This window comes from Prorops nasuta, unplaced genomic scaffold (assembly GCF_024137725.1).
Source record: "Prorops nasuta isolate Cenicafe-Biocafe unplaced genomic scaffold, Cenicafe_Pnas_1.2 PNAS00006, whole genome shotgun sequence".
NCBI classification, from domain to species: domain Eukaryota; kingdom Metazoa; phylum Arthropoda; class Insecta; order Hymenoptera; family Bethylidae; genus Prorops; species Prorops nasuta.
Genome location: NW_027116803.1, coordinates 465,852 through 482,232, shown reverse-complemented (window position 1 = coordinate 482,232; position 16,381 = coordinate 465,852). Strand labels below are relative to the sequence as shown.

The 16,381-nt window shown below is 33.7% G+C and overlaps 4 protein-coding genes across 4 annotated transcripts; 2 read left to right on the top strand and 2 right to left on the bottom strand.

Annotated features, from left to right (window-relative positions):
• Positions 1 to 1,641: 1,641 nt before the first annotated feature.
• Positions 1,642 to 4,127, bottom strand: LOC136774263 (heat shock protein 70 A2-like). Its single transcript, XM_066728443.1, has one exon. It carries the CDS (start codon positions 4,017 to 4,019, stop codon positions 2,103 to 2,105), a length of 1,917 nt encoding a protein of 638 aa, XP_066584540.1. The 5' UTR covers positions 4,020 to 4,127; the 3' UTR covers positions 1,642 to 2,102.
• Positions 4,128 to 4,983: 856 nt separating this feature from the next.
• Positions 4,984 to 6,850, bottom strand: LOC136774138 (formylglycine-generating enzyme). The gene is made up of 4 exons (XM_066728249.1): positions 6,141 to 6,850; positions 5,884 to 6,055; positions 5,640 to 5,823; positions 4,984 to 5,561 (listed from the first exon to the last, which is right to left on the bottom strand). Exons 1-4 carry the CDS (start codon positions 6,655 to 6,657, stop codon positions 5,406 to 5,408), a joined length of 1,029 nt encoding a protein of 342 aa, XP_066584346.1. The 5' UTR covers positions 6,658 to 6,850; the 3' UTR covers positions 4,984 to 5,405.
• Positions 6,851 to 7,126: 276 nt separating this feature from the next.
• LOC136774239 (solute carrier family 35 member B1-like) lies at positions 7,127 to 8,720 on the top strand. The gene is made up of 2 exons (XM_066728412.1): positions 7,127 to 7,828; positions 7,893 to 8,720. Exons 1-2 carry the CDS (start codon positions 7,442 to 7,444, stop codon positions 8,466 to 8,468), a joined length of 963 nt encoding a protein of 320 aa, XP_066584509.1. The 5' UTR covers positions 7,127 to 7,441; the 3' UTR covers positions 8,469 to 8,720.
• A 439-nt stretch (positions 8,721 to 9,159) lies between these two features.
• Positions 9,160 to 14,481, top strand: LOC136774198 (sodium/potassium/calcium exchanger 4-like). Its single transcript, XM_066728350.1, has 6 exons — positions 9,160 to 9,531; positions 9,834 to 10,294; positions 12,588 to 12,813; positions 13,341 to 13,517; positions 13,610 to 13,912; positions 14,146 to 14,481. Exons 1-6 carry the CDS (start codon positions 9,438 to 9,440, stop codon positions 14,463 to 14,465), a joined length of 1,581 nt encoding a protein of 526 aa, XP_066584447.1. The 5' UTR covers positions 9,160 to 9,437; the 3' UTR covers positions 14,466 to 14,481.
• The last annotated feature ends 1,900 nt before the right edge of the window (positions 14,482 to 16,381 follow it).

Below are 16,381 nucleotides of genomic sequence, written 5' to 3'. Positions count from 1 at the left end.
CTTTATATTTTTGTCCGTGATACAATAATCATTCATAAAATTTATGTAGCTTGTAGTGTTAAATATTTTAATCTTGGAATTTTATGCAGCATGAGATAAGCTGTATAATATCTTGAATATGCTAATCAATTATAACAAATAGTTATGCTGTATACCTATAATTACAAATGATAGGATTGAAATAAACATTTTATTACAATTTTAATAATAAAGATTTTAAGATATATCACGTAGAAGGAAAGCTTTTACTTTAATGCACAAATACACACGCGTTAGTTTCGCGTAGCTTCTAGAAAGTTATACGCGCATGCCCGTATCGGTTTTACCCGTTACCCTCGCTACAGAACGTTCTGGTTAATTCTTACTATAGCATCCCTAGAACGTTCATTGATAAATGTGTTGACTGGGGAATTTTATTCTAGAACAGGCGCATGACGCATGACTTGTCGAACGTTCTGTATTCTTCTGTATAGAGTCTACTAGAGTCTACCAGCATTTTCCAGGTCTATCTAGAACTCTTCATTCTCGAATTTTCTAGAAGATTCCATAGAATTTGTGACAATCCCTCAGTAATTCAGAAAATTTCTTTAAAACTATTACTTATCTTTAAGAATGTATTTTTTTGTTACTATTTTTATTAAATGCTCCGAATAAATATTTATAGTGCACGAATATTGACACTTCGAAATTATGTTGATTCGGCGACAAAAGATAATACTATTATATCTGCATTTAAAAATAAAAAGTAGTTAAAAATAAAAGATTACTATTCTTGATTCATACAAGCTGTTTATTTATAAATCGGAGTTAGTATAAATAAAACATTACTACACACATTTTAGCTCCAACAGGGGATTTTACAATGCATAGCAAAGTTGAAAACCTCATATTGCCTAATCTATCAATTTAAAACGATTAATAAGGAAATATGAAAACATAATGATAATAATCCAACTATCATATGCGTTTAGGCTTAAAATGACATTGAATTTCTAAAAATAATCAGTGCATAATTCCTTGAAGATTCTGTTAGATTTAGGTTCTATCTTATTAATAATTGAACGTAAAATCATTTTAGGGTGACCAGAACCATAAAAAAAAAATTTAAAAGTACACCCGGTTTATTGTAAGAGAAAATGTCAGTCGTAGATTATAATTAATAATAAATTTCTGTATAATTTATTCCTAATAAAATTTATGTAGAGAAATCCCTCAAATAAACTCTAGACATTCTTTAATAGTAGAATGTACACAAATACCTTACTTTCATTTTTGTCTCCGCAAAAATCTTAAATGTTGATTACACGATACGTGGAGTGTTGCACGTGCCTGTATAAATGGATTTATAACATACTGACGCGTAACTTTACGTGCATGAGCATTAGCTACATGCCACAATACCTTTTCAAGTACTTGATATTAAAAGCAAAGTGTAGCCTTTTTTTATTAGTTCAATAAAATAATAATCATCTTCAGCAAAGAAATTAAAATTATATCTTAATAGAATCTAATTTTTGGTGCTTGCTAGAAATAATTAAATCTCTTATCTATACCTTATAATCTCTACCAAAGTTAAAATTAATCTAATATTAATTTAATAACTATAATCAAAGGAAGGTATGTTCAATAATAAGGCTCATATTTTATAAAAAAGGAACTATTTTATTTAACATCACAGCACAGACGTAATTATACAATCCTCCTGTACATTTTATAGTAGCTATTTACATATTAAAGAAAATATATACCCATCTACTAACAAAAATACAGAAACTTTGAATAATTACATCTTCATTTATACATAATAGTTCTTATAACAAATCTTACTCTTCGATATTACTGGCTATAAAAATGATTATTGGAACTGTGACAAACCAAAAAGAAAAAACTATTGTACTAAATGAAAGAAAGTCTAAACAGAATTTTTTTAAGTAAACCAAGACAAAATTTAGAATATACTAAAAGGAACTAATTTTATAAAGCAAAACCGAAAGAGAAGATGGAATAAAATTGATATAACAAAAATTTCTTTAAATATAATACTTTGTTTCTACATCAGTCTTCTTTGTTGCGTTCTACTAGTTGGCCCTTAATTTAAATGCTTAGTCCACCTCCTCTACGGTTGGTCCAGAATGATTGTTGTTCTGTCGGTACTGAGCCCCGCAGTCCTGTGGTCCAGTTGCGCCTCCTTGATGGATCTTAGTCATGATGGGAGAAATTTGACGTTGCAGATCTTCCAATTTGTGATTGTACTCTTCCTTCTCAGCCAAGGTGTTATTGTCCAGCCAACGGATGGTATCGTCGCAGAGATCAGTCACCACCTTTTTGTCAGAGTCTCCAAGCTTGTCTCCACAATCCTGAACGGACTGCTTGACATTGAAGACATAGCTCTCGATCTTGTTTCGAGCTTCGACTTTCTCACGCTGCTCCTTATCCTGATCGCGGTACTTCTCAGCCTCCGCGAGCATCCTGTCGATCTCCTCCCTGCTCAATCTACCCTTGTCGTTGGTGATCCTGATGTTGTTACTGCGACCGCTGGCTGTGTCCTTGGCAGTCACATGGAGTATACCATTAGCGTCCATGTCGAAGGTTACCTCGATCTTCGGTATTCCACGAGGAGCGGGAGCGATTCCACTAAGTTCGAATCTTCCCAGCAAGTTGTTATCCCTTGTCATCGCACGCTCACCCTCGAACACCTGAATGCTGACTCCAGGTTGGTTGTCGGAGTAGGTGGTGAATGTCTGAGTCTGCTTGCACGGAATCCGTGCATTGCGCTCAATGATGTTGGTCATGACTCCACCAGCTGTTTCGATGCCGAGGGAAAGCGGTGCCACATCCACGAGCAGTACATCTTGGAGGGTAGAGCTCTTATCACCCTCCCCGGTAAGAATGGCAGCCTGCACAGCAGCACCATAAGCGACAGCCTCGTCGGGGTTGATCGAAAGGTTCAACTGTTTGCCACAGAAAAAGTTCTGCAGCATATTCTGGATCTTCGGAATTCTAGTCGAACCGCCGACTAGCACTACGTCGTGGATGGATCTCTTATCCAGTTTGGCATCCGCCAGAGCCTTCTCCACAGGCTCTAAGGTAGCTCTGAAAAGATCTGCACAGAGCTCTTCGAAACGCGCTCTGGAAACCTTGGTGTAGAAATCGATGCCGTCGTAGAGTGCGTCAATCTCGATGGTTGCTTCAGTGCTGGAAGACAAGGTTCTCTTCGCCCTCTCCGCTGCTGTTCTAAGACGTCTTAGGGACCTTGGATTGCTCTTCAAGTTCTTCCTGAATTTCCTCTCGAATTCCTTGCAGAGATGATCCACCAGTCTCGAGTCGAAATCCTCTCCACCCAAGTGAGTGTCGCCAGCTGTCGACTTAACCTCGAATAACGAACCCTCGTCGATGGTGAGAATCGACACGTCGAATGTACCTCCTCCAAGGTCAAATATTAAGACGTTCCTCTCTCCCTTGAGATTCTTGTCAAGACCATAAGCGAGGGCGGCTGCAGTAGGTTCATTGATGATTCTCAGTACGTTCAATCCTGCGATTGCTCCAGCATCTTTCGTGGCCTGACGCTGTGAATCGTTGAAGTAGGCTGGGACAGTGATAACGGCGTCCTTTACCTTTTGTCCGAGGTAAGCCTCAGCAGTTTCCTTCATCTTTGTCAATACCATCGAACTGATTTCTTCCGGATTGAACCTCTTGTTTTCGCCGCGGAACTCAACCTGGATCTTCGGCTTGCCTCCCTCGCTGATAACTTTAAACGGCCAGTGTTTCATGTCACTTTGGATCTTAGGATCGTCGAATTTGCGACCAATCAGCCTTTTGGCGTCGAATACCGTGTTAGCAGGATTCATTGCCACTTGGTTCTTGGCCGCATCTCCGATGAGTCGCTCCGTGTCCGTGAAGGCAACGTAGCTGGGTGTTGTTCTGTTGCCCTGGTCGTTTGCGATGATCTCAACCTTGCCCTGTTGCCACACACCCACGCAGGAGTAAGTGGTTCCCAAGTCAATTCCAATTGCAGGCATTTTCTGTTTTGTCGTGTAACTAGTGTTGTTGAATGTAGAAATATTTGGTTGCGAGTCGCTTGACTCAAGATTCACTTGTAATCTCTCTTGTTTCGTTTTCAATACTGACGCTCTGCGCGGTCTGCCCGACTTTTATAGGCAGCCGCTGTTGCCAGAAGTTTCCAAGCTTCTGATTGGTCGCTCTCTTTCGAACAAACCGACTATGCTTATGGATCTCTAGAAATGTCCAGAACATATGCTTATGTCTTATTTTTATTATGTTATTGCAGTTTATGAACAATATTTCTGTTTTATATTAAATAATAATTCATATCTAATTATAACAGTAACTTTATTTGTTTTTCAATAAATGTTTTTATTAAAAATACATAGTTATTCTCGAGTCGCTTAGTAGATTCTAGCATATTCTGGGTGACGTTTCTCGAATGTTTAACTTTCTGCATTTTTCTGTTTCTTTTTGACAAATTTTTCAATTAAACTTTAAATAAGTCGATGTGTTAACACAATCACAGTCAAATTAAGATTTACAAAGAAAGAATTATTCTAAAAGTTTCGTATATAATATATTTTGTTCTAGTTTAGACTTGATTTTAAATTGGTTAACGGTTCTTTTTTCATAAATATAAATGATTTTTTGTTAAAATCTATTAAGTGAAAGTATTTGCCATATCACTAAAATTTTAGTCTACAGTTTGATGATTTTGAGTAAATTATAATGGCTTAAATTATTTAGTTTAGACGATCAAATTTGGAGATGAAAGGTATACTAGAATGTTCTTTGATAGGTCTTTAAACAAATAGTTGAAGTAATTAGTGTAAAGGCATATTTTTCAGAAAATATACATTCTCAATCTGATATCATTGTTCAGAATATTAAGAAACTTTTATCATATTTAAAATTGTTAAAACCATGATTAAAGCATTAGATAATTGAGCTCAAAAACGATTCTAGGTGAGATAAGAATAGGTCACCTTCACGCATTGCGAGCACTACACATTGCCGTTTATATAATAAATAATTGTGTTCAGTCAAAAATAGCAAAAGTTTTATTTAAATGCTACAGATTCTTTTGCATTTAAGTATTTTTTTTTTAATTTCCTGCCATAACTTATTTAAATCTGAAATATTCTAAAGTATTCTAGAAAGTACTGAGAATATAATCTAGATTATTCTGTCTGCAACCCTTCTGAAATTGCATTTACCAATCAATTTTATATAATTGTAGAATAAATAACCCATTTTAGTTTAAAATATAATTATTTTATTAGAAATCATATATACATTGCAGTAATGCAAAACATATCAGTCAGCTCGTGTTTTATGACATCAGGCAAAACACGAAGAAAAGCTAACATTTTTTAACAAAATATATAACCTATTTTTATTTATGCTGTTAAAGCACATCTGAACCCAACATTGCCAGATGAAGTGTCTGGCGTATTTTGGCTTCTAGAAGCACATCTGTACCTGTAACAATAGGTTTGATGACACAAATATGATCCTCCTTTCTTTACTTTATCTGAGCCACTAGATGGTCCAATCTAAAAAATAAATTGAAATAATTTAATTTATTAATATACATTAAGAATCAGGCAAGCTTTAGAAACAAGCATATGTACAGGATTTTTTTGTTTGTTTGCAGAATGATCTACAGACCACCAGTCATAGGTCCATTCCCAGACATTACCAACTATATTATAAAGATCGTATTTATTTTGTAAAAACTGATCAACTGGTGCTGTTCCTTTAAACTTATCTTCTACTGTATTATTTTGAGGAAATAATCCTTGCCATACATTAGCCCTTGAAATTAAATATATTAAGTGTAATTAATATGATATGACATTAAAATTTTATTTTTACTTGAACTCCTCCTTTGGATTTAATTTATTTCCCCATGGAAATAGCCTATCCTTGAGACCTCCCCTGCAAGAAACTTCCCATTCAGCTTCTGTTGGTAGTCTCTTGCCAAGCCAATTACAATATGCTACAGCATCGTTCCAAGATACATGAACTACAGGATGCTTCATTCTTGCTAAAATAAATAATTTTAAAAAATTCATGAACTAATAAAGCTTAATTTTAACATATATAAATTAATGTTTAGCGTTACAATTTACTTTTAATATTTGAACCTGGGCCTTCTGGGTGCTGCCAATCTGCTCCTTCCACTGGTAACCACCAAGGAGCTTGGGCAACTGCTTCAGTGATTTTTTTCTTTAATTTTTCACTTAACAAATCTTCAAAAACAAAAGAATTCCCAAAAGTTTCAGCCTCAGTCTTGTGATTTGTGGTTTTAACAAATTTAGCAAAATCTTTATTGCTTACTTCAAATTGATCTATATAAAATGCATCCAAGTCTACTTCTCGCTGTGGGCCCTCACCATCGGATACAAATATAGGTTTGTTTGTCCCTATTAAATATGTACCTTTCTTAATTTTTACCATGTTTTTTATCATCAAATTAACTTCATTTAATGTAGTGGGCTTTTCTTCAGTATTCAAACAAGTTTTGTCATTGTTAGAATTTTCTCTATTTACATTACATCCACAACTACTTTCATCTTCCTTTTGTTTATTACAGTTGGTGTTTAAAATACAATAGAAAAATATCAGGTAAAACATTTCATTCTTCATCTTTTCTTAATTCTTTAATATTTATAAATATCAGTCAGTGTTTACAAGCCAGTGCTCTCAATTATCATTAGCTAGAGGTCTGTTCTTTTTTTCTACACTATCGAACTAATCGAACTGGTGCAATTAATTGAAATAAGATATAAACATATGTTTTCTCACTTTAACTCATTGTACATACTAGCGCAGCAATCAGCGAAAAAAACAAGACCATCCATAGATGTATAGATCAGCTGATCAGCCATGTGACAGAAAATTTTGCACAAATATATCTAAATTTTTTAAAATAATTCTTATTACTGAAAACATTTGTACAATATAATAAAATCTATCCATTTTCATATGAAGTTTTATTTAAATTATTTTTGTGTAGAAATATAAGAATTTTTATTTTATTAGATATCTTTTGTTGCCCACAGTATTTAAAAATGGCGCGAAAATTAACCTATCGTGTGTTGTCACTTGTCGCGTGTAAGTTTTGTAATGTGTCAACGTGAACAGTTGGCAGATTCCAAACACTGAAAGAGCCAGCATCACGTTTTTAGTTCTTCCAAGAAACTTATTTATTGAAATTTATATAAATTATTATAATACACGCTTTTCAAGAGGACAGTAACATATTTTGCTCAATACTATAGTTCATAATTTATTTAAATATCTTAATAATTCTTTTTTAAATTGCTCTTCCAAGTTATTATACCAAGCAGTATTAAACCGTGTTTACTTCATATTATATGAATAAAATATATATTTCTTGAAAAAGCAAATCAATGATCAATAGTTTAAAATGACCACAAGTAAACATACAAAACTAATATTTTGTACGGCTGGCATTTTTGTGTGTTACTTTTATTTTGGTATTCTACAAGAAAAGATAACGAGAGGACAATATGGAGAGGGTAACAATAAGGAGAAGTTTACTTATATGTTTGCTTTAGTATTTATTCAATGTGTGGTAAATTATATATTTGCAAAGAGCATTTTGATGACAGTAATGAAACAGGGCGAAGACACAACATCAACTGCGTATTATGCTATTTCTGCTCTCACATATTTACTTGCAATGGTTTGCAGTAATATGGCGCTACAATTTGTGAATTATCCTACTCAAGTTATTGGAAAAGCTGGCAAACCAATTCCAGTAATGGTACTAGGGGTATTGCTTGGAAATAAGGTGATTAGATTTTTTTCTAAATATATTTTATTCATAAAACTTTATATTTTATATTATTTTATAGGTATACCCTATTAGAAAATATGCTTTTATACTCCTAATTGTAATTGGAGTAGCTTTATTTATGTATAAAGATGGAGTTGCTGCAAAGCAAGTAGAAAACCAAACTTGGTTTGGTGAATTGTTGTTGCTATTATCACTAATAATGGATGGATTAACTAGTGCAGTACAGGAAAGAATGAGATCTGAGCATAAGACAAAATCAGGACATATGATGCTTAACATGAATATGTGGTCAGCTATATGCAGTGGTATTGTAATTTTGGTTTCTGGTGAATTAGTTGAATTCATTAGATTTTTGCAAAGACATCCAACTACTATGTGGCATATATCAACATTTTCAATAGCTGGAGCTATTGGCCAATATTTCATATTTTTAACTGTATCAGACTTTGGACCCTTGCCATGTTCTATAATAACTACAACTAGAAAATTTTTCACTGTGCTAGGATCTATTTTGTTCTTTGGAAACAGTCTTTTACCAAGGCAATGGGTTAGCACATTTATTGTATTTTTAGGATTATTCCTGGATGCAATGTATGGCAAGGACAGGTCTCTGAAAAAGGAAACTGTCAAGTAGGTAGATACAGCAGAGGGAGGGATTAGTGTACCAATATTATATATTTTTCAGTGATTAAAGTACTGCATTTATAAAAAGTGTTCTATTCTTTCTTTATACCTAGTTATAATGGTTTATAAGATTTTAATTGTCAGGAGATGTGCAAAGATCTGTATGATACAAAGATGTATGATATCAAAAATTTTATATATAAATATATTTGTACATTTTGAAAAAACCTTACTCAACTCTTTCTTGAAAATATTGTGAAAATATTTTATACTTTAAATATTTAATTTCAAATGTATTTGTGTAATGTACTTATTTTAAATTATAACTTCATGCAAAATTATAATTTTGCATGAAAGACAATTTTTTTAATATAAAAATAAAAGCATTAACAAATGTTATTTTATTCAAACTTTACTGTAGTATTTCTTCTCACTAAAAATAGTTTAAATTTATCGCCTTTACATTTTTTCTTAAAAGCGAAAAAGAATAAATTATTATCCCCCTGCGTTCAGGGAATATCTATAATTTAGATTGTGATATGAAATTATGCTGAAGGAAATAGAAATTTATAGAAAAATTAACTTAAATTTTAGTCTTAAGAGCTGACGTTTGAAAACAATGATCTTGAATTAGGTAGTTGACAAATTAATTCTAATGCAATGAAAGAAAAATCATAGGACGAAGGGAAACAGAATGATATTTAGATAATGAGTATTGGTCATGAAATACATGTTAATAGCCGTTTATCTGTGTATTTCATATACACGTTTATCGCATTCTGCAGCACTTCGCGCCGAAGAAGATAAACCTGTACACGGAAACCAGGTAAGGAGGGGGTCGTAATCAGCTGAATTTATCATAAATGCTAGGGTTGCCGTTCAACGGACAGTTTAACGTATTTCGTTAAAGAAGACATATTAAAAATAACTGTCGCGCCTCGCAGCCCATGCGTGACCATTTCTTGCGGACGAAATCGCGATGAAACGATGGAACTATTATGGCTCTTTGGCTATTTTACTCTTTTTACTATACACGTTTGTGAGTGCCGGTAATCCGCAGTTCAATGATGAAGGTAAATTTTTAAACACGCTTCGATAGGAATAAATCGTGTATACTCGTGTTCTTTCAATATCTCGACTTTAAGATTAAACAGACGTTAAAGTATACTTATTGGTCATTATGATTGACTTGAATTTTTCAAAATTACATTTACACTTTAAACGAAATTTATATAGAAAGAAGCATTACTGGATTACATACTAATTTAAATACTTTTCATATTCAAATGAAATTAATAATCCAGAATAATTTTAAAAAATTACACTAGCCTTTTCATAACACAATTGTAGATGAATCTTTATTGGTATTTTACAGATTCTATTACGGGCCAAAAGAAAACAGTTCCGCTGAAATTCGGAACAAATGTGGCGAGGAGCTTCAAATTTTACGCTGATTCAAGCCCGAGTCCAAAAGCAGAGAATTGCACGGCGCCATCGATAGATGAGTTTCCGGATGATTTGTTTACGAAGGAGCAGCGGCATCAGGGTGCAGTATTTCTGCATACATTCTTTGCTTTTTATTGTTTCCTACTGACTGCCCATGTGTGCAACAATTATTTACTGCCATGCTTGGATTTGATCTGTACCGATATGGGGATTAGTGCGGACGTCGCAGGAGCCACTTTTTTGGCCACAGCTAGTTGTTTTCCAGAACTATTCGTAAATGTGGTCGGTACATTCCTAACCGAATCCGATCTCGGAGTCGGAACTGTCGTTGGTGGCGCTGTGTGGAACACATTCATGACTCCCGCCTGTGGAGCTTTGGCAGCCGTTCATGTAAGTGTCGAAGATGCACGACGACTTAGTCTTTGATAAATATTTGCTACAATTAACCCAAATTATCAGTCCTGATAAGCTGACCTTCGAACAAGTGCCATAATTCATATTCGAGAAGCTAATATTCCAACATGGTCGCTTAATTGTTATTATGGCGGGAAACATCGTACAATAGATGTTTTATAGCTTATGGAGATTATTCCACTGTGTATTCTTTAACAGACTGTTAGCTGACACAATTGCAACGATTTGCTATTATCGTTAATCCAATGAATGAGTTCTTGTAACGTTGTACTATGATGCATTCTGATAGATAACCTAAATCAATCGCGTGATACTATCGTTAGAAGTAACCTGTATAAAATGTTGATTATGAAATATTTATAACGATATATATATTCTGGGAAGTCCTTGATATATTACTTTCTCTGAGGAAAATAATTTGGTATAAGCAATATAATTTGTATAATCTGAAAACTAATTAAATTGCACGTCATAATTGTATTATCATTTATTATCAGGGCATCTCTAGCTAGAATTATAATAGAACGCATCGCGAACAATATGTGATTGGTAGTGATACTGGTATGTTTACCGATGTTTTGATGCGGCGCAGAACAGTAGGCATAATATGATGAGATTCCAATTATCCAATCGATCGTGAATCATTCAAATATGCTACATGTGTCACAGTCAATACTACAGACATTGAATGGAAATCATAGTGATTTATTAATTACATAAATATTTAAAAATCATTCAAAATACAGCACAGCAAATGTATACCGGGTGGCCGGCGAACTATAAGCAAACATATAAATTAGAATAGTAAAAATAATTGTAAGAGAAAATACTTTCTACAGCAATCGTAAATCTAGCTCTTGCCGAAGAAGTTTTTAATAATTAAAAATTGCTTAATTCGAGACTTTTATTAGTCAGAGGAATACTCTGATGAGGTCTGACCAATAGAAGAAAATCAGCGGATTATTCTATTGATAAGAAATGCATACTAACTTCAACATAGTCTATTTTTTAACAATAATTTTCATGTCGTAAACGGAAAATTGTAAATTGTGAAGAAGTCGCGAGATGTCAGTATGTACGGTCTGGCCAAACTCGGTTTGATTCACTCTGAATTTTTCAGCGTTCAAAGAGAGGGCGAAGCAAAGCGGATAAGTTTCACTGGCCTCGAGAGGCTTGAATACATCGGAATGTTTCATTGACTATCAACTCAAGCATGTTACAGAATGTGCTATTTTACATTTTCTATCATCCTGATAAGTACACGACACAAAAGAGTATAAAAAAGGAAAATATAGGAAAATGGAAATCCAGAAGAGTTTTGTCGTAGTAGATTTGTTTGAATCCTCAAGTGCACTGAGATGATCGTGGCTCATAGTTATACTGCGGCGCGCCGTTATTACTTTAATGGAGATAAAGATAAGAGGACGTAAAAGTCGAGACTATTGCGATTCTAAATAGCATCTCGAAGTAACTCACGTTTGGTAATTTACAATGAGACAAAGGTAGATGGAAAGAGAGAGAGGGAGAATTCCAAGTTCCTCGATAAAGCAGGATAAGTTAACACTGGAGCTACAAAATCAGTCATTTCAACTATTTATTTTTTGAATTATTGAATGCACTAACATAAAGTTATCCTTGCAATAATTCATAATTTCTAATTCGAAATACCATGCAGTAAAATGAATAACAAAATACTTGTAATGAGTTTATTTTATTAAATGTCAGATTGAACAAGTGTAAATAAGATTAAATCCAGTAGCTTTATTTATTTTTAACGGATGTAAGCCCTGGTCGATTCTGTGCTATCGTTCGTTAAAAATCTTTATATTAATTCTAATATAATATTTTATGTATCTTATCGCGATGAGAGGTCCGCTCGATAATGTTTCCACGTCGAGTACCAAAAATTGATTAATCTTATTTAGGCCTGAGCTCATCCACTGACTTAACAGGCTTTTCGCAGAAAGAACAAGCGAGTTTATTGTTGCACAGACAGAACGTCGATTCGGCGCAAAAGAAATGTAAACAAGCATCGAGGCACAAAGGACTACGCTTCTCGCAAGACAAAAAGTGCTTTCTTAAAGCAACTGAGAATTTCATAAGAAACGACTTTTTCCCGTGTGAATCTGATAAGAAAACTGTCTGCTTAATAACATCAAATACAGATTTCATTAAGATTGCGAGATAAGATGCGAACACGTTTTCTTATCCGCCACGTGCTTTTTAATGTATTTAATAATATATTAAGGGACTTTTTCTTTTGTTACAGGGTATTCCCGTAGAATGGACAGTTTTATCGAGAGATTGCGTAATCTACGTAATATCAGTGGGCACTTTGGCCCTGGTCATGTGGGATGGGATCATCAAGTGGTACGAAGCTGCTATTCTGATGATCCTTTTCTTTGGTTACTTGGCCATTCTCTTCTCAGGAAAAACCCTTGCTAAATGGTACAAAAGAATCTTTTGGAATGGCTCTGCAATTTCCAAAGCTGAACGTGAGTGAACAGTATTAATCGATAAATATATTTCATGGATGTCATTCACCAATTCTTATTAAATTTCCTTATTTATTTGCTATTTGTGTTAGAGCACTCGAGATAATATTAATGGCTGATAAATGTGTAATGCTGAACAGACAGATTCACGTAATAAGATTAAAGAATTTAGGTAGATTGCAGGAGATCCTAGGATAAATATTCATAAGTATTTTCCTATTGATACTTGTCAAAATTTTTTAATCGTAAAATCTGCACAAATTGACGTAAATCAATTATCGCAAGGCTTACCAATTTTTTCACGCACATTGCGAATGATAAGGTTATTCAATAAACTTTGTTTTGGTCAAAATATCTTAAATTTTAGTCACCTTGACATTATTATACGAATAATATTTTTTGTGTTGTACGTTGTTATAAAAGTTAATAGTATGGTAAATATCGATCGTTAGTTTTGAACTATTTCCTTATCTCTATGGGGTAACAATGAATAATAATAATAATAGAAAATTCTTTTTCAATTGCAGCGTCCAAGGATGACGACGCAATGCCGGAGGGTCTTTACAGACCATATTTTCACGGTGAGCTGATTATTGATTATAAAAGGAAAAGTTCAGCGCGCAAATCTATAAAAGCCAATGGTAAATTAAATGATTTGGAGAAACAGGAATCTATTGAGTCTCTGGAAGATTATGTGGAACCTGGTTTGTATAAACGTTTTGTTAAACTTTCTATTAAAGTTGAATTTCACGATTTAACAATCTTTTATTTTAACGTTTACCATTATTTTATACAGATACACCTTTCGTGATCCCAGTTGGGACACAGGAAAAAGCATGGTTCTTATTTACGTGGCCGTTGAAGATTGTCCTTTTCGTCACCATTCCTGACATTCGTTACAAACGTTTACGTAATTGGTACCCTTTGACCTTTATAATGTGTGTCACATGGATCGCCATTTCTTCCTACATCGTTTCCTGGATGGTCACAGTGATTGGTGACACCATAGGAATTTCTGACTCTATTATGGGCATCACTTTCCTCTCAGCTGGTGGAAATATGCCGGAAATGACGTCAATTGTCATCCTAGCCAGACAAGGTACTTACCAACTTATCAGAATTGTCGTTACGCGATTGAAAAACAGATTACACGAGCAAAATGCTTTGCAGGTGGTTGTAAATTTGCCAGTCTGTTATGACTGCCATTTGGCAAGATTTATCTTTGTCACTGCTCATTGATTGATTTTAGCTTCAATGCCATGCGCCACATAAATTCTCACCTCTTTCATGTTTATTCATTTTTTATTCAAGAATTTTTTCCAATATTTTCAGGCCAGGGAGACATGGGAATAAGTAACGCTATTGGAGCGAATACTTTGGATATTTTGCTGTGTCTGGCACTGCCATGGCTGATCAAGACTTTAATGACCGGGAGAGACGTTCGTATTGTCTCTGGTGCACTGGGATACAGCATTTTGTCAGTAATCGTCTGTGTCATAGGATTTTACGTAGCTATCGTCCTTTGCAAGTTTCGATTAAACAAAAAAGTCGGTGTGGCTTGTCTACTGATGTACCTGATTTTCCTAGCATTCTCCGTTATGATAGAACTCAATGTCTTTTTCCACGTCAATTGGCCCCAGTGCGACTCTTAAAGTGCCATAGATAGTATCATGTTAGTATCTCATCCAACGATCAGAATAACATTAATCAATGAGCTTTTCGTTGGCGAACAATTTTCTTTCGCAAGCAAACGCTTTCAGTGAGAATGTTTAAGTATAGGAAACTAATACTCAAAGTGGCTCTCGTGACTCATCTTTAGACATTTTAATTTTTTTAATTTATATAGAGTTGCAAATTTACAAATATTCTTTCCCTTATGGAAGAGATGCTGTTGCAAGTTGTACGAGTTTACATGTGTACTGAGCCAGAACAATACCTATTATAGAAATTACAATAACTCATATTCAATTGTTCTACTATTATACTAAGGCTTTTTTACCGTAAAATAAATGTAACTGCTCGAATTAGCAATGTAAATATTGGATGCTAAATAGAAAAAGTAGGTTAAGGCTAGTTTTAATGTTCATGAAAAAAGGGATTGTCATTCAAAGTTAAGTTAATCATTCAAAAGACAAGTATAATGAAAATCGTGATAAACAATAATTTATTTATTTTGTTCAATAATGATGAAAAATAGTTCTCGGGACAAAGAGTTAGTATCTACAAATCATACAAGAATCATTCATCAATCGTATTAAATTTATAACAATATTTATGCAGGAACATATTTTTATAAAGAGCGACATAAAAATCGAGTCGGACGTTAAAAGAGATCCATTTTTATTACATGCACAATTTAAATCATCGCACTCATGCATAAATTGTGATTTGTTTTACACATTTAAAGTGCCTAGCAATTAATTTACAATGCGTTGATAAGTGAAAGATAGGAGATTATGCAAAGATATTATAGTAAATAGTGCTAAATGTATTTAAGTGCACTCTAGAGTCTGATGATTTCTTTTACAAAATACAGAAGCAAATGTCTATTGTTACATAAGATGCGTTTGTTTATTACTGTTATGGTGATAACAGATAAAGTGACGTACCGAATGTAAACGTAATTCAAGACATGAAATCGGAAACGTGTAAGCGTTGTGACATCAATATGCTTATGCTCCGTTTTGCCTATCTTAAACTACGTTTATTTTCACTACTTTGCTTTGTCTGTCATCACCCTGACTGGCAGCTACTTGCTGTGATAAACGAACGAAAACATAGCTGTAACAATATTGCAGCTCTACAGAAAATTATATGTATATTTATCTTAAATAGTAATTACTTTAAATTGTTTTGTAAATATACGGAATAAGGAAGATTTGTTGATCTATTCATATCATAAATGAAAAAGATGTAGAAAAATATTATGGGTATAAAATATTATTGCTGAACTAAAATTACTTACGCTCCTTGCATTTTGTTCTACCTACCAGCATTAATCCTGGACTCGATATAATAGGTCACCCTGTACAATTTTGTATAGCAAAGCAAACGCAAAATATGATTTACTTAGTTTTAAGGCATTTGTAGAATTTTCAAATTAAATTTTGAGCTTAAAATTCTTCCCTCTCTACTATCATCAATTATTTCTTCTATAAGGCAGAAATTGTCAAGCATAAAAGTTAATGTTATCTTCACGTTAACTAACGCTCATCAATGTTTAATTAATAAAACAAACATAAATGTTACGAGATTCGTATAGCTATATACATTTATTTCGCGATTCTGAATAAGTTTGGATATTTAAAAATTGATTGAAGAATCTACAGAAACGACAACCCTTGAAGCAATTAGCGTCCACTTTAAATACCGCTATAATAGGTCCAAACTTTAGCGCTATTTCTATTGCATTATTTTATCAGCAAATTTGTTAAAAGCAATTCTTTACATTCTCCATATAAGTTAGATTCACGTTAGTAACGAAGTTTCTTAATAATAATATAATAGTGATGCTTCGGACTTGATCAATACCTACTCGTCTTTCCCCCTTCTTTTTTTTTCACCGACC